General features: G+C 44.3%; 1 protein-coding gene and 1 pseudogene across 5 annotated transcripts in view; both read left to right on the top strand.

Moving 5' to 3' along the window:
* Positions 1 to 22,936, top strand: part of AK9 (adenylate kinase 9) — a 406,441-nt gene that overhangs the window by 167,003 nt on the left and 216,502 nt on the right. For 4 of the 5 annotated variants that reach the window (XM_063917112.1, XM_063917116.1, XM_063917115.1 and 1 more), the window contains exons 14-17: positions 18,210 to 18,275; positions 19,371 to 19,466; positions 21,279 to 21,374; positions 22,727 to 22,863. In XM_063917112.1, the coding sequence (XP_063773182.1) occupies positions 18,210 to 18,275; positions 19,371 to 19,466; positions 21,279 to 21,374; positions 22,727 to 22,863 (395 nt within the window). The remainder of the gene's footprint in view (positions 1 to 18,209; positions 18,276 to 19,370; positions 19,467 to 21,278; positions 21,375 to 22,726; positions 22,864 to 22,936) is intronic. The other variant, XM_063917113.1, reaches the window with a different exon arrangement.
* LOC134912801 (5S ribosomal RNA) lies at positions 3,566 to 3,683 on the top strand (annotated as a pseudogene).

The raw sequence follows: 22,936 nt of genomic DNA, 5'->3' as shown, positions 1-22,936 counted from the left end.
CCACGTCCTCTCGCTATCATCTCCAAAGCACGAGTGAAAATGACGGCGACGCGCGGCTCCTTATATAGAATACGAATCTCGCGAGAATCCGACAGCGGGATGATGACGTTCGGGCGCGCTCGGGTTAACCGAGCAAGGCGGGAAGATTCGAGTCTGCCTCGGAACCGTGTAAAATGGGTGAAGTTCGGGGGGGTTCGGATCCCAAGGAACCGAACCCGCTCATCACTACTGAAAACCAGGAGGTATTTACAATATCTCCTTCTTTTTTCATGTTACATTCCAGCAAAACTTACATTCTCCCCTTAAACATAAGGAAACAGAAGTTTCAATATATTTTAAAGTGAAAATTGCTTGATGAATAGGCCCTATAGCAACTTATAGACACAGTTATTTGTGATCAGAGCTTTGAAGCATCATTGCTGTATTCATAATATTCATAAAGTGTCCATCATTCGACCACACTCTCAGTGCCTTTTCAGGGTATGTAAAACTAGTAGCAAAGGAAAGCAAAGCGAATCCCAAAAAATTCTTTAAATACATTAATAGCAAGAGATTAAAGAAGGAGAGTATAGGCCCTTTAAAAGACAAGTTGGGAGTCTTAAGCAAAAATGATAATGACATAGCGGACACACTAAATGAGTTTTTTTCAACAGTATTCACTAGAGAGGACCCAATTCAGGGACTGACACACAATCTCAATAATGAGAATATCCCACTGATAGGTACTTATTTCAGCGAGGAAGTAGTCTGTGACCGATTAAAACATTTAAAGATTAATAAATCACCAGGGCCCGATGGTATTCACCCAAGGGTTCTAATGGAGCTTCACTCTGAACTGGCAAAACCGCTATCTTTGATCTTTAAGGATTCAGTTATATCAGGTATGGTTCCCAAAGACTGGTGTATAGCGGAAGTAGTGCCTATATTCAAAAAGGGAAGTAAAGCTGAACCAGGTAATTATAGACCAGTTAGTCTTACATCTATAGTGGGGAAAGTATTGGAAGGTATTCTAAGAGATAGTATCCAGAAGTTCATTGAAGTCAATAAGGTCATTAAAAGGAATCAACATGGGTTTATGAAGGACAGATCCTGTCAAACCAACTTACTTGGCTTTTATGAAACAGTAAGCGCAAACCTAGATCAGGGTAAAGACGTGGATGTAATCTTTTTAGACTTTGCCAAAGCGTTCGATACTGTACCACACATGAGACTTATCTACAAGCTACAAGAATCAGGGCTAGGAAGCACATTATGCACTTGGGTCAAAAACTGGTTAGATAATAGGGAGCAGCGCGTTGTGGTTAATGGATCTTTTTCAATTTGGACTGAAGTGCTAAGTGGTGTGCCGCAAGGCTCAGTATTAGGACCGCTATTGTTCAATATTTTCATTAACGACCTAACAGAAGGTCTAGAGAGCATGGTGTCAATTTTTGCAGATGATACCAAATTGTGTAAGGCTATAAATACAGAGGAGGATGCCGAGTCTCTTCAGAACGATTTAGTTAAATTAGAAGCATGGGCAGCCAAATGGAGAATGCGCTTCAACACAGACAAGTGTAAGGTAATGCACTGTGGTAACAAGAACAAAAATTACACCTACCTACTAAATTGGGTAAAATTAGGGGGTTCTGTACTGGAAAAGGACTTAGGTTTGCTCATAGATAGCAAGCTAAGCAGTAGTACCCAAAGTAGGACTGCAGCAAAGAAGGCTAATAAGATATTAGCATGCATAAAACGGGGTATTGATGCTAGGGACGAGAGTATTATACTCCCGTTATATAAATCACTAGTGAGGCCACACCTTGAATACTGTGTACAATTCTGGGCACCGTACTACAAAAAGGATATCCTGGAGCTAGAAAAGGTACAGAGGAGAGCGACCAAACTAATTAAGGGCATGGAGACGATGGAATAAAAGGAAAGGCTTGAAAGACTAGGCATGTTTACATTGGAAAAGCGGAGACTAAGAGGGGATATGATCAACATCTACAAATATATAAGGGGACAATACACAGAGCTTGCGCGGGACCTGTTTTTGGTTAGATCAACACAGAGGACTCGTGGACACTCGCTCAGGTTAGAGGAGAGGAGATTCCGCACAATACGTCGTAAAGGCTTTTTCACGGTAAGGACAATACGTGTTTGGAATTCCCTGCCCGAGGGAGTTGTAATGGCGGAATCTGTCAACACCTTTAAGAATGGGTTAGATAAATTCCTAATGGATAAGGATATCCAGGGGTATGGTGCATAGTCATGCATTATAGTTACTATAAATAGGGATAAAATGCAACGGCTGACAGCAGCATCAGTCAGAAATTTTAGTCAAATCATCATGCATAGGACACCACAAATAGGTTGAACTCGATGGACAATTGTCTTTTTTTCAACCTCAGATACTATGTTACTATGTATATATATCTATATATATCTATATATCTATCTATATATCTATCTATATATATATATATATATATCGGGGGGTCCCTGCACTCTCACTTAACATAGATAAGAGGTGGGGTGCCAGTCAGAGTCCAATCCCATAGGGGATGGGGCCCATAGTACAACATACAGTATCTCCACTATGTGGAAAGACAGCACTCTCCAAATTGAAAATCAAAAAAGTGAATATTTATTTCAAAGTTTTATCTCACAGTTTTCCTGGTAATGTCCAACGTTTCGGTCCACACCGGGACCTTTATCAAGGTGACACAGCAAAAAACATCCATACAGCAGTGCAGCGGGAGCCAATGTTGAGTAGGGAAACTGGAGCAACAGATGGGCCTCACAGGCCCCTAATATATACCCATAATGGCGCCAATTCCGCCTCCCTGGTGATTCAGGGCATGGTGGAACGCATGGTGACACGCACGGGGTCACTTCCTGTGAAACCGGAAGTGTTGGCGCGTGTTAATGTAAACCAAAACTATGTGGCACTTAGTTGAATATATGTATTAATGGAGCCTGTGTCCCCAGGGCTGTATACTGACAGGATCGCCACTGTAGCGTGCTGCCGCGAGCTGGGGTCAGGTCTCGGACCCCGTGGAACGCACAATGGAACGCAACTTCCGGCTTCCGGTACTGTGAGGCCCATCTGTTGCTCCAGTTTCCCTACTCAACATTGGCTCCCGCTGCACTGCTGTATGGATGTTTTTTGCTGTGTCACCTTGATAAAGGTCCCGGTGTGGACCGAAACGTTGGACATTACCAGGAAAACTGTGAGATAAAACTTTGAAATAAATATTCACTTTTTTGATTTTCAATTTGGAGAGTGCTGTCTTTCCACATAGTGGAGATACTGTATGTTGTACTATGGGCCCCATCCCCTATGGGATTGGACTCTGACTGGCACCCCACCTCTTATCTATGTTAAGTGAGAGTGCAGGGACCCCCCGATATATATAGATCCAATCCGTATACGCATTGTTTCTTTTCCTGCACCCACCCTGTATTGCATTATTTGTTTAGAAGTAGGCACTGTATAGCACCGGATTCATCATTTTGGGTTACACACGTGTTACGAAGTGTAAGGGTACATTTGTCTAAAGTCCATATATCTGTTGGTTATATTTACCGTCATACCGCACTGGTCAAGCCCGACACCATCCGAACTTGGAAGCTAAGCAGTGCTGGGCCTGGTCAGTACACGACAGGGAGACCGCGTGGAATACCAGGTACGGTAAGTAACATTATCCATTACAGGTTCTCCAGAATATACAATACTCCACTGGCATGGCTCAGGGCCAGGCGGGTTTTCTTGATGACAATTTACTCGCACAATTTTCAATTTGGAGAGTGCTGTCTTTCCACATAGTGGAGATACTGTATGTTATATATATATATATATATATATATATATATATATATATATATATATATAAAAGAACAACTGTGACCGGCACTCCTACAGCAAGAGATAAATACTCGGGTGCCTTCCCGTGGCACTACAAGGCCCAGCAAACAGAACAGTGTAATGGGCGGCACTCCAATGGATTTTAAGAAATCATACAGCTCACCAAGCCATCTTCGTTCGTAGATGAAGATGACTTGGTGAGCTGTATGATTTCTTAAAATCCATTGGAGTGCCGCCCATTACTCTGTTCTATATATATATATATATATATATATATATATATATATATATATATATATGACCAAATCTTACAGGAATCCAAGTGGTCAGATGTAAAAGTGTGTGGCTAATTTTAACTAAAGGTTTAAAGCAGGGGTAGGCAAAAAAAATTCACCTTTGAGTGCCAGACCATTAACATTCCAAGTCAAAAAATTTCCAACATGTTACCTCCATTGCAACATAAATATTGGAGGCACACAGTTCCCCCATACATGAACAGAACAGTGTGAAGCAGAATATGACTCCTAATTCTCAAAGTCCTGACTAAGCAGGTCAGTCACAGGTCAGCTCCAACAGAATCAAAACAGTTAATATTAATATTAAAAATAATTTATTTATATAGCGCTCTTTCTCCAATAGGACTAAAGGCGCTTAACATATAGGCCAGGATGTAGTGGGAGCTGATAATGGCAAAATGCCTGTTGTTTGCAGCTATTGCCGCAGACATCGGGCATTTTGCATAGTCGGCTAATGTAATAGCGGACTCAAACCGGCTTTTTCTGACACTTTCGGCTCTAAAGTAGAGAGCCCGATAAAAAGTTGGATTCAGATGTTTTGCCTGTGTTAAGTATACAAACTCAGCCAATGTAATGAAGTCCGATATTGCAAGTCGGACACAAAACAGCTCTAAAACTCTCAAAGAATTTGGAGGTGTTTTTTTGGCCCGAGTTTGTTATGAAAATGTTAGAAATCAATTATAAGTACACTTTTCAAGCACATTTGCAATAAACACTTTTCAGTACATTTTGACATGTGAAAAAAAAAACTTTGGTAAAAATGCTCTACGTCAGGGCTGGCCAAACCAGTCCTCGAGATCTACCAACAGTACACATTTTCCAGACTACCTAGCTGGTGCACAGGTGTAGTCATTACTAATTAAGATGTGCTGCATTCATTCCTAACTGACAATTCTACAGATCTCCAGGAGGCCTAGAAAACATGAACTGTTGGTAGATCTCGAGGACCGGTTTGGCCAGCCCTGCTCTACGTACTGCACATTGCATTTTTACATTTTTTTTTCCTGGGAAATGTATATTAGAATCATAAAAATTTACTAAGTCACACATGCAGTTCCAGCTGAATCCAATTATATGTGATACAGGTTGAGTATCCCTTATCCAAAATGCTTGGGACCAGAGGTATTTTGGATATCGGATTTTTCCGTATTTTGGAATAATTGCATACCATAATGAGATATCATGGTGATGGGACCTAAATCTAAGCACAGAATGCATTTATGTTACATATACACCTTATACACACAGCCTGAAGGTAATTTTAGCCAATATTTTTTATAACTTTGTGCATTAAACAAAGTGTGTCTACAGTCACACAATTCATTTATGTTTCATATACAGCTTATACACACAGCCTGAAGGTCATTTAATACAATATTTTTAATAACTTTGTGTATTAAACAAAGTTTGCGTACATTGAGTCATCAAAAAACAAAGGTTTCACTATCTCACTCTCACTCAAAAAACTCCGTATTTCGGAATATTCCGTATTTCGGAATATTTGGATATGGGATACTCAACCTGTATGTCTATATTCTGTGTATAAATTCCAAATACTTTACCTACTGTACTTGGGTTTTTTTTGTGTTTTTTTTTTTAACACACAAATGCATCATAGATGCAAATGAATGTACTAAGTCACACTAGCAGCTTATGCTCATTTAAATTATATGCAGCATTTCTATATTCAGTGTGTAATTACGACTGTATCTAATTATGTTACAGTGTATGGCTGGAATACACTGCAGCATAACATTTTGTATGCAAATATATACAGAATATAGGCATGTTGCATATCATTTTAAACAACAGGAGTTGCTTGTGCATCCTATTCATACATCCTATTTTGCTTCTAAAATGAAGAGCTGCGAATAGGACGCACAAGCAACTCCTGTTGTTTAAAATGATATGCAGAATGCCTATATTCATAGGCGTGCGCACGGGGGGTGCCTGGTGCGCACAGGCACCCCCTAATGTCCGGCTCCCCCCACACGTTATGCCTGCAGCACAGTGACCACCGAGCGCTCCAGCACATTCCTTTGACCCCCAGCTGCGCCCGCCGCCCGGTCAGGATGGACTGATATGATATATGTGTGGGTGTATTATTTACTTACTGGCCGGCGTCCACACTGGTTGCACTTATGTTAATACATGTTCCCGGCTCCGCCTCACGATGTGACATGATGTCACGCCGTGTGTCCTCCCTCCTGGCCCGCCTGTGCTCTCTCTCCCGGCCCGCCTGTGCTCTGTCTCTCCTGACCGCTCTCTGTCTCTCCTTGTGTGCCACCACAGAGTTCCTCTCAGGTGGACTCAGAGGACTAATTCAGCAGACGGAGACAATACAGCAGAGACTGAGACGGTAAGTCACCCACCACTCAGTCAGCTCCGCCCACACCTACTGCCTAATACTTGATTGGTTAGGAAGGTGGATGTGGGGGGAGACGAATCAGGAAATGCTGCTAGCTAGTACATGGACGCTGCTTGTCACAGTCCTGGAACTAGAGTACACCAGCAGCAGCAGGCAGGTAACCGTGTATGGCGCTCTGTGTACGGTCAGCACCGTGTCAGCGGTTCCGCTCCTGTAACGCTGGCAGAGCGAGCTCTGTACTGTATGTAGTGCATACACTGCCACTGCGACTGTGTCCGGCAGGGCTGATCTCCATAGGGAGCAGCTACTCGCAGCCTCGTTCTGTTCACTTCATATGTAGCTTCATATTCTCCTGTAGCTGCTGCTACTGTGACACTGAGGGCTGGGGTCACAGCACCCTGTGGAGCTGGTGCTGACGTGCAATAGCAGCACTCCATATTGCAGCAAAATCAGTAATGGCAACCAAACAATACAGAGTCATTTTTAGCTCTGGTACAGTAGTCATACAGAGATTACTGCCCCACATTGTGCATCACTAGTACTATGCACATCACCCGCTGCATTATACTGCATATGTGTCTAGTACAGCGGGCAGTGATTGTACCTTCTGCTATAAAACATGGTATGCGTTTAACATACCGACCGTCTGGATCCAGGCGGTCTCAATATGACGCTGGAATCCCGATGGAGGTACAATGCCGCTGCCAGAAAACTGGCGATGTAGGTAATTCTCCCTATGTGGGTGTCCGCGACAGCCATAGAGGGAGAATAGGACCTGTGGCGAGCCACTGTGCCCGCATTGCGGTGATCGCAGCGAGCCTGCAAGGGACTACGTAAACTGCAGTGCTGCAGCTGAGGAGTCTGCCCTGCTCCTGCAGGGGAAAGAAAGGGGGTCAGCCATGGGGAATATACTGTACTGTATATATACAGTATATACATGAAGTCAACCCCCCCCCCAAAAAAAAAAAAAATAGAGCTGTAGGTGCACTCAGAAAATTTATTTAAAAAGAATAGAGAAGAATGGTTACATAAATATATTAGCTGAGCCAAGCATTCAGTAGTTTCCTGAGTGCACCTACAAACCTCATTCTTTTCTTATTTGTAAGTTACTGTATTTAAATATAATGAGATTGGTAGCGCCACCTCTCTTTCAGTATTAGCATATAGAAATATAGCTGGGTTAGGGTGTGGCGTAACGTGAATTTCCACTCATACTGTGTGGGGTAATGTGAATTTCGGCTCACACTGTGTGGGGTAATGTTAATTTGGCTCATACTGTGACTGGTCATTTGAAGTTTGGCTCATACTGTGTGGAGTAATTTTCATTTCAGCTCATACAGTGTGGGGTCACTTGAATTTCGTCTCATACTGTGTGCCGTAATGTGAATTTTGGCTCATACTGTGTGGCGTAATGTGAATTTCGGCTGATACTGTGTGGGGTAATGTGCATTTCGGCTCATACTGTGTGGGGTAACTGAAGTTTGGGTCATATTGTGTCGTGTAATGTGAATTTAGCTCATACTGTGTGGGGTCATTTGAATTTTGGCTAATACTCAGTACCGGCCGGTGATCTCACCATTATGTTTCATTTTATTTCTCTGGAGTGTATGATATATACTTTATTATTAGGAACTAGGGAGAAATTAGATTAAGCCATGTGATTATATTGAGAGAATGTAAACTAGTGGTAGACATATTCCTGGGCGGTGCTAAACACACCCAAAAGGCGGTGCTAGAAATGCCCCTCCAGCAGTGCACCCCCTAATAAAATTAGCTGCGCACGCCTATGCCTATATTCTGTATGTAATAAGCACTGTTTCTCTTACGTCCTAGAGGATGCTGGGGACTCCGTAAGGACCATGGGGATAGACGGGCTCCGCAGGAGACATGGGCACTAAAAAAGATCTTTAGGTACGGGTGTGCACTGGCTCCTCCCTCTATGCCCCTCCTCCAGACCTCAGTTTGATACGGTGCCCAGAGGAGACTCGGTGCATTACAGGGAGCTCTCCTGAGTTTCCTGAAAAGAAAGTAATTTTGTTAGTTTTATTTATTTTCAGGGAGCCTGCTGGCAACAGACTCCCTGCATTGAGGGACTGAGGAGAGAGAAACAGACCTACTTTAATGTTAGGCTCTGTTTCTTTGGCTACTGGACACCATTAGCTCCAGAGGGAACGGAACGCAGGTCTCACCCTCGCCGTTCGTCCCGGAGCCGCGCCGCCGTCCTCCTCGCAGAGCCGGAAGATAGAAGCCAAGTGAGTATGTGAAGAAAGAAGACTTCAGAGGCGGCAGAAGACTTCAGATCTTCACTGAGGTAAGCGTGCAGCGGTAACGCTGCGTGCCATTGCTCCCACACAACACACGGCAGGCACTGAAAGGGTGCAGGGCGCAGGGGGGGCACCCTGGGCAGCAATAGGAACCTCCAATCTGGCTAAAAACGATATATACAGGCTAGGCACTGTATATAAGAGATCCCCCGCCAGTTTTTTAAATATTTTCAGCGGGACCGAAGCCCGCCGCTGAGGGGGCGGAGCTTGGTCCTCAGCACTCACCGGCGCCATTTTCTTCACAGCACACCGCTGAGAGGAAGCTCCCCGGACTCTCCCCTGCTTACCACGGTGAAAGAGGGTTTTAAAGAAGGGGGGGGGGGGCACATAATTTGGCGCAGTTAGATGATAACAGCGCTATCTGGGTAAACATATTGTGTTTATTCCTGGGTCATTAGCGCTGGGTGTGTGCTGGCACACTCTCTCTCTGTTAGGATCTCCTGCTCTGTGCTGCCACGTCGCCATGGCAACCGGGAGGCAAGTGTTAGCGAAGTAACCTGAGCGCAGCTGATACTCCGGTCCGGGTTTTTACTGTGTAGTGGTTACAGGCTCTTTGCACGGCAGGGAATCCGGCGCTGGTTTTGTGCTCACAGTCTGTGAGGTCTGAGTGGGGCGTGGACAGCACCTGCTATATAAACCATCCTCTCAGGCTAGGCAAATGCTGCTGAATCTTTGTTTGTTAGTCAGTTCCAGAGAGTTAGCTAGTACTGTGTGACTTTGTATTTACTTGTTGCTTACTGCGAATAGGCCTTGGGATTCGGTACTTCATTCTGCCAATCCGGACCTAGCAGTAAGACTGGAGTCAGTTGTTTGACCTGTTGGGGTTCTTTTGCTATTCTGTGAACCCAGCAGGTTTGCGGCTGTACTCTCAGACCTGCTTGCTTAATCCTCCCTCACTGTGCAGGGCGTCCAGGTGTCAGTTTAGTGGCAGTAAGCTGAACCTGTGCCCTGCAAGTGGGGGTTAGGATTGTGGATACTCTCCTTGTGTCTATATTTCTATCTCTGACCAAGGAGTTTATTCCCACACCCGTTGGTAACCCTTTGGGGTTTTTTCTGTTGCTCTTAGCAACATCATTTCAGGTGCTCCACATGTTAAATCACTACACCTCGCTTCATTGTCCGCTCTATTCCATCTGAGCATTCCTGACACTAGGGAGACACCCAATTCCTGAGCCTTTGGGCTTCTCCGTTCACTTTGTGTTTATTAGTTATTCCATCACCTCCTGTGTATGTTATGTTATACTGTCTGTGAGTTCGTTTGCTTCGCTTCCCTCTCTGTTCATACACCGGTATACTCCTGTTAGTACTGGTGTGCGTAACACTCTCTCTGTCTCTCCAAAGGGCCTTGTGGGGGAACTGTCTTCAGATAAGAGGATTCCCTGAGTGTGTGGTGTGTCGGTACGCGTGTGTCGGCATGTCTGAGGTAGAAGGCTCTCCTAGGCAGGAGGTGGAGCAAATGAGTGTGGTGTCTCCGTCGGCAACACCGACACCTGACTGGTTGGATATGTGGAATGTTTTAAGTGCTAATGTGAATTTATTGCACAAAAGGTTGGACAAAGCTGAGTCCAGGGAATGTACAGGGAATCAAGCCCTGCCTTCCCCGATGTCGCAGGGACCTTCGGGGTCTCAAAAGCGCCCACTATCCCATATAGTAGACTCTAATACTGACACGGATTCTGACTCCAGTGTCGACTACGATGATGCAAAGTTACAGCCAAAATTGGCAAAAAGTATTCAATATATGATTATTGCAATAAAAGATGTACTGCATATCACAGAGGACCCCCCTGTCCCTGACACGAGGGTACACATGTATAAGGAAAAGAAACCTGAGGTAACTTTTCCCCCATCTCATGAGCTGAACGAGTTATTTGAAAAGGCTTGGGAATCTCCAGACAAGAAACTGCAGATTCCCAAAAGGATTCTTATGGCGCATCCTTTCCCGACTAAGGACAGGATACAGTGGGAGTCTTCCCCAAGGGTGGACACGCTTATCCAAAAAGGTAGCGCTGCCATCCCAAGATAAGGCTACCCTCAGAGATCCTGCTGATCGCAAGCAGGAGGCTACCTTGAAGTCCATTTACACACATTCTGGTACCTTACTCAGACCGGTGATAGCGTCGGCTTGGGTTTGTAGCGCTGTAGCAGCATGGACAGATACCTTATCGGCGGATATTGATACCCTGGATAAGGACACCATTTTATTGACCCTGGGTCATATTAAAGATGCTGTCTTATATATGAGAGATACTCAAAGAGACATTGGCCTACTGGGTTCTAGAGTCAACGCTATGGCGATTTCTGCTAGACGAGTCCTATGGACCCGACAATGGACCCGACAATGGACAGGTGATGCCGACTCAAAGAGGCATATGGAGGTTTTACCTTACAAGGGTGAGGAATTGTTTGGGGAAGGTCTCTCGGACCTGGTTTCCACAGCTACAGCAGGTAAATCAATTTTTTTGCCTTATATTTCCTCACAGCCTAAGAAAGCGCCACCTTATCAGATGCAGTCCTTTCGGTCACATGGAAACAAGAGAGTACGAGGATCGTCCTTTCTTGCCAGAGGTAAGGGCAGAGGGAAGAAGCTGCCAACCACAGCTAGTTCCCAGGAGCAGAAGTCCTCTCCGGCCTCTACAAAATCCACCGCATGACGCTGGGGCTCCGCTGAGGGAGTCCGCCCCAATGGGGGCACGTCTTCGACTTTTTAGCCACATCTGGGTTCACTCACAGGTGGATCCCTGGGCAATAGAAATTGTTTCCCAGGGTTACTAGCTGGAATTCGAAGAGGTGCCTCCTCGCCGTTTTTTCAAATCGGCCCTACCAGCTTCTCCCCCAGAAAGGGAGATAGTTTTAAACGCAATTCACAAACTGTGTCTTCAACAGGTAGTGGTCAAAGTTCCCCTGCTTCAACAAGGGAGGGGGTATTACTCAACCCTGTTTGTAGTCCCGAAACCGGACGGTTCGGTCAGACCCATTTTAAATTTAAAATCCTTGAACCTATACTTAAAAAAGGTTCAAGTTCAAGATGGAATCGCTCAGAGCGGTCATCGCCAGCCTAGAAGGGGGGGGGATTTTATGGTATCCCTGGACATAAAGGATGCATACCTTCATGTTCCCATATATCCACCTCATCAGGCATACCTGAGATTTGCGGTACAGGATTGTCATTACCAATTTCAGACGCTGCCGTTTGGGCTTTCCACGGCCCCGAGGATTTTCACCAAGGTAATGGCGGAAATGATGGTGCTCCTGCGCAAGCAGGGTGTCACAATTATCCCGTACTTGGACGATCTCCTCATAAAAGCGAGATCACGAGAGCAGTTGTTGAACAGCATGTCAATTTCACTGAAGGTGTTACAGCAACACTGCTGGATTCTCAATATCCCAAAGTCACAGTTGGTTCCTACGACTCGTTTGACCTTCTTAGGCATGATTCTGGATACGGACCAGAAAAGGGTTTATCTTCCGATAGAAAAGGCCCAGGAACTCATGACGCTAGTCAGGGACCTATTGAAGCCAAAACAAGTGTCAGTGCATCACTGTGGAAAAATGTTGGCGTCTTACTAGGCCATTGCATTCGGCAGGTTCCATGCAAGGATTTTCCAATGGGACCTACTGGACAAGTGGTCCGGGTCACATCTACAGATTCATCGGATGATCACCCTGTCCCCCAGGGCCAGGGTATCTCTTCTGTGGTGGCTGCAGAGTGCTCACCTTCTAGAGGGTCGCAGGTTCGGCATTCAGGACTGGATTCTGGTAACCACGGATGCGAGCCTCCGATGTTGGGGAGCAGTCACGCAGGGAAGAAACTTCCAAGGTCTTTGGTCAAGCCAGTAGACTTGTCTTCACATCAACGTCCTGGAGCTGAGGGCCATATACAATGCCTTTCGTCAAGCAGAGACTTTGCTTCGCAACCTACCGGTTCTGATTCAATCAGACAACATCACCGCAGTGGCTCATGTAAACCGCCAAGGCGGCACAAGGAGCAGAGTGGCAATGGCGGAAGCCACCAGGACTTCATCAGGAAGTCTTCGCACAGATTGCAAGTCTGTGGGGACTGCCCCAGATAGACATGATGGCGTCCCGCTTCAACAAGAAATTGCGGAGGTATTGCGCCAGGTCAAGAGACCCTCAGGCGGTGGCTGTGGACGCCCTGGTGACACCGTGGGTGTTCCAGTCGGTCTATGTGTTTCCTCCTCTTCCTCTCATCCCCAAGGTGTTGAGAATAATAAGAAGAAGAGGAGTACAGACAATTCTCATTGTTCCAGATTGGCCGCGAAGGGCCTGGTATCCGGATCTGCAGGAAATGCTCACAGAAGATCCGTGGCCTCTTCCTCTAAGAAAGGACCTGTTACAACAGGGACCCTGTCTGTTCCAAGACTTACCGCGGCTGCGTTTGACGGCATGGCGGTTGAACGCCGGATCCTAGCAGAAAAGGGCATTCCGGATGAGGTCATTCCTACTCTGATAAAGGCTAGGAAGGATGTGACAGCTAAACATTATCACCGTATATGGCGGAAGTATGTTTCTTGGTGTGAGGCCAGGAATGCTCCTATGGAAGAATTCCATCTGGGCCGTTTCCTTCACTTCCTACAAACTGGAGTGAATTTGGGCCTAAAATTAGGCTCCATTAAGGTTCAGATTTCGTCCCTTTCCATTTTCTTTCAGAAGGAATTAGCTTCTCTCCCAGAAGTACAGACTTTTGTGAAGGGAGTGCTGCATATTCAGCCTCCTTTTGTACCTCCGGTGGCGCCTTGGGACCTTAATGTCGTGTTGAGTTTCCTTAAGTCGCACTGGTTTGAACCACTTAAAACGGTGGAATTAAAATTTCTCACTTGGAAAGTGGTCATGTTGTTAGCCTTGGCTTCGGCTAGGCGAGTGTCGGAGTTGGCGGTTTTGTCTCATAAAAGCCCCTATCTGGTTTTCCATGTGGATAGAGCGGAATTGCGGACCCGTCTTCAATTCTTGCCTAAGGTGGTTTCATCGTTTCATATGAACCAACCTATTGTGGTGCCTGTGGCTATGCGAGACTTGGAGGATTCCGAGTCCCTTGATGTGGTCAGGGCTTTGAAAATTTACGTGGCCAGAACGGCTCGGGTCAGAAAAACAGAAGCACTGTTTGTCCTGTATGCAGCCAACAAGGTTGGCGCTCCTGCTTCGAAGCAGACTATTTCTAGCTGGATCTGTACCACGATTCAGCAGGCTCATTCTACGGCTGGATTGCCGTTGCCAAAATCGGTAAAAGCCCATTCCACTAGGAAGGTGGGCTCTTCTTGGCGGCTGCCCGAGGGGTCTCGGCATTACCATTGTGCCGAGCTGCCACTTGGTCGGGTTCAAACACCTTTGCAAAGTTCTACAAGTTTGATACCCTGGCTGAGGAGGACCTCCTGTTTGCTCAGTCGGTGCTGCAGAGTCATCCGCACTCTCCCGCCCGTTTGGGAGCTTTGGTATAATCCCCATGGTCCTTACGGAGTCCCCAGCATCCTCTAGGACGTAAGAGAAAATAAGATTTTAAACCTACCAGTAAATCTTTTTCTCCTAGTCCGTAGAGGATGCTGGGCGCCCGTCCCAGTGCAGACTACATCTGCAAGACTTGCATATAGTTTTTGCTTATATAAGGGTTATGTTGCAGTTTTGATCAGTCTCGGTCTGATGCAGTGTTGTTTCATACTGTTAACTGGTTCGTATATCCCAAGTTATACGGTGTGGATGGTGTGGGCTGGTATGAATCTTGCCCTTAGATTAACAAAAATCCTTTCCTCGTACTGTCCATCTCCTCTGGGCACAGTTTCTCTAACTGAGGTCTGGAGGAGGGGCATAGAGGGAGGAGCCAGTGCACACCCATACCTAAAGTTCTTTTTTAGTGCCCATGTCTCCTGCGGAGCCCGTCTATCCCCATGGTCCTTACGGAGTCCCCAGCATCCTCTACGGACTAAGAGAAAAAGATTTACCCGTAAGTTTAAAATTGTATTATTTGCATACAAAATGTTATGCTACAGTGTATTCCAACCATACAATGTAACATAATTTGATACAGTCGCAATTACACACTGGAACAAAGATATTTGAATATTATACCGTGCGCCAAAATGGCTGCCCTCTGGTCTCAAAAATGGAAAGGAAGTGTCGCCTATCACTTCAGGTTAGATACAGTCGCAAGAAAATCACCATTTGAGTCCATGAGCGCTCATGAAAGAAAAGAAAAAAAGAACATACATAGTGTATACCATCTTCTTATTAAACTTTTCACTGTTAGGAAAAATTTCAAATTTCCCGTACCAGATCAATTGGTCTACCTTAAATTGGTAGACAGACACACTTTATGTAGAACTGAGGTATAGCCCATCAGAATTTTTCTTTGTCAGGTCTCCTCATCAGCGTGGTACACCCGGAAAGAGAAATCAAACTCCAATAGTGTAACACCGTTTTATTCAACATTAAAAAACATGTAAATGGAAGATATAGATGGTCTCTCACCAATAGAATTGGTCCACCATACGGCAGACAAAACAGCAAGGTTAAAGATGATATGCCTTGAAAAAGACACAGGACGTGTCGAAACGCGTTGGCAGGAGGAGTATCTGTGGGGAATATTTGTGATTTCACCAGTGGATTTGGACTGCGGGTTCCAGGGACGCCTGTGCATGTCATCTTTAACCTTGCTGTTTTGTCTGCCGTATGGTGAACCTCTTCAAACGGTTGAATTAAAATTTCTTACTTGGAAGGTGGTCATGTTGTTGGCCTTGGCATCTGCAAGGCGGGTGTCTGAATTGGCGGCCTTGTCTCACAAGAGCACCTATTTGATTTTCCATGAGGACAGGGCAGAGTTGAGGACTCGTCCTCAATTTTTGCCTAAGGTGGTTTCTTCTTCTGTGGTGCCCGTGGCTACGGATGACTTGGAGGATTCCACGTCCCTGGATGTAGTCAGGGCTTTAAAAATCTATGTAGCCAGGACGGCTCGGGTTAGGAAAACAGAAGCCCTTTTTGTCCTGTATGCAGCCAACAAAGTTGGCGCTCCTGATTCGAAGCAGACTATTGCTCGCTGGATCTGTAACACGATTCAGCAGGCTCATTGTACGGCAGGATTGCCGTTACCAAATTCGGTAAAGGCCCATTCCACTAGGAAGGTGTGCTCTTCTTGGGCGGCTGCCCGAGGCGTCTCGGCTTTACAGCTTTGCCGAGCAGCTACCTGGTCGGGTACAAACACTTTTGCAAAGTTCTATAAGTTTGATACCCTGGCTGATGAGGACCTTGCGTTTGCTCAGTCGGTGCTGCAGAATCGTCCGCACTCTCCTGCCCGGTCTGGAGCTTTGGTATAAACCCCATGGTCCTTACGGAGTCCCCAGCATCCTCTAGGACGTAAGAGAAAATAAGATTTTAAACCTACCGGTAAATCTTTTTCTCCTAGTCCGTAGAGCAGGGCTGGCCAAACCAGTCCTCAAGATCTACCAACAGTTCACATTTTCCAGACCACCTAGCTATTACACAGGTGTAGTCATTACCAATTAAGATGTGCTGCATTCATTCCTAACTGACAAGCCTAGAGATCTCCAGGAGGCCTGGAAAACATGACCTGTTGGTAGATCTCGAGGACTGGTTTGGCCAGCCCTGCCGTAGAGGATGCTGGGCGCCTGTCAAAGTGCGGACAAAATCTGCAAGGCTTGTATATAGTTGTTGCTTACATAAGGGTTATGTTACAGTTGAGATCAGTCTTTAGCTGATACTGTTTTGTTCATACTGTTTACTGGTTGCGTATATTCCAGGTTATACGGTGTGGATGGTGTGGGCTGGTATGAATCTTGCCCTTAGATTAACAAAATCCTTTCCTCGTACTGTCCATCTCCTCTGGGCACAGTTTCTCTAACTGAGGTCTGGAGGAGGGGCATAGAGGGAGGGGCCAGTGCACACCTATTCTAAAATTCTTTATAGTGCCCATGTCTCCTGCGGAGCCCGTCTATACCCCATGGTCCTTACGGAGTCCCCAGCATCCTCTATGGACTAGGAGAAAAAGATTTACCTGTAGGTTTAAAATCTTATTTCCCGCCCGGGCCGCAAAAAGGGCTAGAACCGGCCCTGCCCCTTAGTATATTTATTTGCGTCTTTGATGCAGTTCTGAAGAGTAAGTCCAGTTGATTGGCAAAATGTCCTGCTTTCTCCTACCTGTTGTTGAAGTTCACTTGGTGATTATCTGGATCTTGTAATATTGGGGCCCTTTTTGAAAAAAAAATGTACATGAAACAATGAGCGAATATTCTTTCTCTCCACCAGCCCTAATGTCCAGTCAATAGCACCCACGTTTAATCATTAGGACCAGTGGCGGATCCTACCATTTTCAGTCGCTCCACTCGTATAGTTATTTGAAAACTGGACTTCTCTGGGGTGGTTATACCGAGTTGATCGCTAGCTGCTTTCGGTCGCAGTGCAGCGATCAGTCAAAAAAATCGGCATTTGTGCGCAATGCGCCTACGTGACGTACTTTCACAACATCCAATGTAGTTTTACACAAGGTCTAGCGAGGTTTTACAGTCGCACTGCTGGCCGTAGAGTGATTGATAGGAAGTGGGTGTTTCTGGGTGTCAACTGACCATTTTCAGGGAGTGAGTGAAAAAACGCTGGTGTGACTGGGGAAACGTAGGCGTGGCTGGCCGAACGCAGGGCGCGTTCGTGACGTCAAAACAGGAACTAAATAGTCTGCAGTGATCGCAAGCTAGGAGTAGGTCTGGAGCTACTCTGAAGCTGCACAAAATTATTTTGTAGCCGCGCTGCGATCCTTTCGTTCGCACTTCTGCTAAGCTAAGATACACTCCCAGAGGGCGGCGGCTTAGCGTTTGCACGGCTGCTAAAAGCAGCTAGCGAGCGAACAACTCGGAATGAGGGCCTAAGATGAACTAAGATCACAAAATAACAAACAACAAAAATACACTTAAAAACTATGGGGGTAATTCCAAGTTGATCGCAGCAGGATTTTTTTTAGCAGTTGGGCAAAACCATATGCACTGCAGGGGAGGCAGATATAACATGTGCAGAGAGAGTTAGATTTGGGTGGGTTATTTTATTTCTGTGCAGGGTAAATACTGGCAGCTTTATTTTTACACTGCAAATTAGATTGCAGATTGAACACACCACACCCAAATCTAACTCTCTCTGCACGTGTTATATCTGCCTCCCCAGTGCACATGGTTTTGCCCAACTGCTAAAAAAAATCATGCTGCGATCAACTTGGAATTACCCCCTATATACATGCATATAGTAGAGATCTCTTTTGTCAGACCACAAGACTTCATGGGTTGGCAAGATCACCTCCTGTAAAGGACAAGGCTTTCGGAGATGACTGCAGAAGAATAATGACTATTGTTATTCTTTGTCAGAAGCTCAGAAAGAAGACTTGGATGATATTTCCTCTACACATGCAAATAAAGAACACAATGTGAAAGGTATGTTTATTTTAGCACTAAATTAACTGCTCAGATTTTCTAGCCATTCAACAGTGTGCTAATAACTAGTGACATTATTTACTGCTTCAGTAATTATTCTTAAACGGGATCAGTACTAAATGCCGCCGGTCGGAATCCCGGCGGTCGAAATACCGACGCCGGAATCCCGACCACACAATCCCGACAGGGGTGGTGAGCGGAACGAAGCCCCTTGCGGGCTCGTTTCGCTCGCCACGCTGCGGGCACGGTGCCTCGCTACGCTCGGAACACTATTATATTCTCCCTCTATGGGTGTCGTGGACACCCACGGAGGGAGAATATGTCGGGATTGTGGCGGTCGGGATTCCGGCGTCGGTATTTCGACCGCCGGGATTCCGTCCGGCGGCATCCTGACCGCATCCCTCTTAAACATATCTCCAATGATGTATTACATTTAGTTGCAGTTCCACTTCTAACCACACACACATAGCAATTTCTTTTACAATACATATCACTTTATTACATTTAGTATTATTGATTGAGAATACAAATATAAGTTAGGTACACTCTATACGATAATTATAAAAATTTGCCAATGGGTGCTCAGCCAATTTTATTACATAGTGTGTATGAACGATCGTTTCTGAGTTTCACTGAAAAATCATGACCACAAACACGCACCTCTGATTATCTGATCCATCAGCCAAGACACAAATTCTCAGCCTCAAACTATTGATATCGTGCAGGCATTCTCCATAATCTGACCGTATGTCACACATTTTTACATGAATATGTCATCCTTCTTGTGGGTGGACATATGCAAATTCAGTGTGGTGTGGCAGAAAATCAGTTATTTAAAACAAAAATGTTTTAGTGCGTACCTCAGATATTGGGACCTTCGATTTGCCAAATATTGTCCTGTTTTTCAGGACGACCAAAAAATTGGACAGTGTGTACCTAGCTTTAATTGTGCTTTAATAGTCTGCTTTCTGTTTTCATTTAATTTGATTGTTAGTAATTGAATGCTTTTATGATAACAATACTAATAATATAAATAGTATAAATAATAGCAAGTATTATATATAAAGTATAATTCATATTGTGGTTTATAAACAGAAAATGTTGAGGATTTATATACAACTGAAGAGCACACAGCCCAAAAGGAAGAAATAACAGAGAAGATAGAGATGAAAAATGTCCTTCAAACAGAGGGTAAAAATATCCATTTTACATTTCAGCCATTCGGCCATTAAAAAAAACCAAAAACCATTATCGGCGCATATACTATTTATAGCATTTTTTAAATAGGGGCTGTGGCCACACGTCCTCCAGATTGGCCACGCCCCCTCTCAGTACCGAGACCGTAAGCCGCTCTTTATGGCCCCTGCCCATAACTTAACCTCTCTGACTTCAACCTACTGTCTATCTCAATTTACCCTCATGGTTACACTCCTCCCTATTAGATTTGCAGCCCAAATAGGCAGGGCCCTCTTCCCTTGATCTCTACCCCAAGCATTACCTCTAACACCAATGCTCTTTTGTTCCCATGTCTTCCATCCCCACCAGGGACTCTGATACTGCCTTTTGGCTGATTTTTTAGATACAGGCTTATGGATTGCTGATTTATTTTTACTGCTCCTCCCTCACTACTTATTATTACTTTCTTTCATTAGTCATAGTAAGAGGCTCCATCCTACCCTTTAGTTCCTCCATACCCACTGATCTGCCTTTGGTTGAATCATTGTATTAAATGTTATCTTGTGTGTTGAAGTATAATTCTGAAGTTGAATCCCTGTATGGCGCTGTGCACTATTTATTTAATTATGTAAATAAAACGGGTGTGGATTAATGGATTGACAATGTTAAGGTCGACATGCATTAGGTCGACACATGAAAGTTAAACAGTGGAAAACACAGATAGGTACAAAGGGTCGACAGGGTCAACAATTTTACTTGACAATAGTCGACACACAAATTTTCAACATTTCTATTTCATGTTATGTGACCATCACTACAAAAGTATACCCTTACAGGCTTGCTTCACTTGCCATACTTCAGGCATGGTGGCTCACTGTGCTGCCCACAGGTTACCATTCCCAATAGATGTCCACGTGAATAGTAAATCAAGCAAATGTTGAGAAAACATGGCGGATAAAAAAAATGTGTTGACCATTTGTGTGGCGACCATTGTCATGCAGACCTTTTGACCCTGTCGACCTTTTGTACCTGCCGAGCTTAAACACTGTCGACCTTTGTACCTGTTGACCATATGGTGTACCTACTGACTGTCGACCAATACATTGTAGCTCTGCTCTATCATCTGGTTACCAAATTAAACATAATAATAATAATAATAATAATAATAATAATAATATTAGTAATAGTACAAACATAAAATGATTGTTGGCTTTATAGGAATGGCAAGCCTTTATAGCGCTTTATAGGAATGGCAAGCCTTTATAGCATAACAAGGCCTGTAGCTTTACTTGTAACACAAGCTGGCTATGTCAATCACTGAAAAAATTGGACGTGTAATGTCCTGGGACTAGCATAGTGGTATCACTCCATATCATATCCTGTAAATTGTCATTATGCATGAGGAGAAGAGCAGTCTAATTCTTGTCCTAGGCTGAGTGTGTATGGCTACGTTTAATGTGCCTATCAACTCCTAAAGCCAGGTACATGCTAGATGATGTTTTTTGAATGATTGGCCGATTTCCAGCGTATTGGAACAAAAAATCGTTCAAATCGTCCAGTGTGTACACACCATTGTGCGCTCCCGCAGGTCATCTGTTTCATCTTCAGATTGGCCGTGCATAAAGGTCAATCTGAAGATATCATTTGCAGTGCCATACATTTTAATGAAGGACGGAAAGAGGGATCGTTCGTCGTTCATTACATTGGTTAGTGTGCACTGGCTATCTTGTCTGGTCCGGCCATCGGCAAGATAGCCAGTCGTCTAGTGTGTACCCAGCTTTAGTGTCATAAATATGCAGACTAACTTATATTGTGTTCCATAAACAGACAATGTAGAGGAATCAAATACAACTGAAAAGCAGACAGCCCAAAATGAAGAAATAACAGAGAAAACAGAACAGTTTAGTGCCCTTCATGCAGAAGGTGAGAACAATTGTGAATTTCACTAAACACTACTTCAGATGTACTGTACATCTCATTATCATTCAATTATACCCCTTGTCTATACACATCAGAGGGAGCAATGCAATCATGCAACTGCATTTTAAGCATATTAAAGTGATACACATTGATTTGGTAAATTAATATGTAATTGTTTCCATGGTTTACAGTAGTAAAAGATGCATTGGACTGAAAGTTGATTTTTAACTAGAGATGTGCACCCTGACCCCGTGTTTTGGTTTCATTTTCACTGCGGTTCACTTTCACCTACAGTGTCGCACAATACGTGTATGAGTCAGAAATAGTAATCTAACACTGAGGTTTAATTTCACCTACAGTGTCAACAATACATGTATGACTCAGAAATAATAATAATATATATATTCTTTAAATATTTTATTTAACTATAACTGGTGCAGAGCACCGCTAGGTTAGCAGAGGACCCCTTTATGTACAGCAAAGCATGGACAACCTCCAGTGTCACAATATGTGGTCTGACCAGCAGTGGCACAGAAAAATAATAGCATAGTACACTGGGGTTTAGCACCCAAAAAAATATATATATTTGTTATATCATATATTTAGCTTTTATTTCATTTACACTGGTGCAGGGAACCCTTAGATTGACAGAGGATGGAAACAGCAACCTTTATGCACAACAAAGCAAAGAACACCTAAAGTGTCACAATACGTGTATGATTATACACTGCGGTCTGACCGCCAGTGTCACACAGAAACATAATAATATGGGGTTTAGCACAAAAAAAAAATATATATATATATATATATATACACACACACACACATACACATATATACAGTCCGCAGCATCTAAAATGCTGCGGACTGCTACAGAGGATGTGACCGAATTTATTAAGACCTGAGAGTCCCACTACCCCACTGTGACTGCATGTATTACATCTATTGAGGACACGCAGGCAGTTATACTATATGTTATTAGAGTGCCGGTCATTCTCTTTACTATAGATATATATATACATACACACACACACATGATATATTATTTAGCTATAACTGGTTCCCTAGATTGGTAGAGGGTTCCCAGTATGTACAACAAAGCACGGACTACCTACAGTGTCACTCACAATGCGTGTATGATTATTATAGTACATTGTAAATTTGTACACTGAATATTCAGCCCCTTTATGGACCCTTGAACACAGAGTACCCCTGAACACAGCAGCGTCAGCCCCTCGATGGAACACAGCACCCCTGGAGGACATCCCTTTAGCATAATCATAATATCTTATAACTAACTGCACTATTATATTTAATATAACAGGTACTTTTATGTTTCTTCCATCATATTGTAGACCAAACTGAAGAAGTAACTGCTGATCATCCCGAAGTCCGGCAAATGGTGGAGGAATCAATGAAAATAGCAAGTGAGAGTCCAATAGCACTAACTCCAGATGATTATATCAATGCATTGGAGAAAGCCATCAAAGAGGTATGAGGGATATTTCTCTACAGATGCTCAGTACCACACACTGATCCAGTGTAGCAAAGTGAATGACTTACCA

This window comes from Pseudophryne corroboree, chromosome 4 (genome assembly GCF_028390025.1).
Source record: "Pseudophryne corroboree isolate aPseCor3 chromosome 4, aPseCor3.hap2, whole genome shotgun sequence".
Lineage (NCBI taxonomy): Eukaryota > Metazoa > Chordata > Amphibia > Anura > Myobatrachidae > Pseudophryne > Pseudophryne corroboree.
Note: the sequence above shows the minus strand (reverse complement) of the source record. Positions and strands in the feature narration are given on the sequence as shown.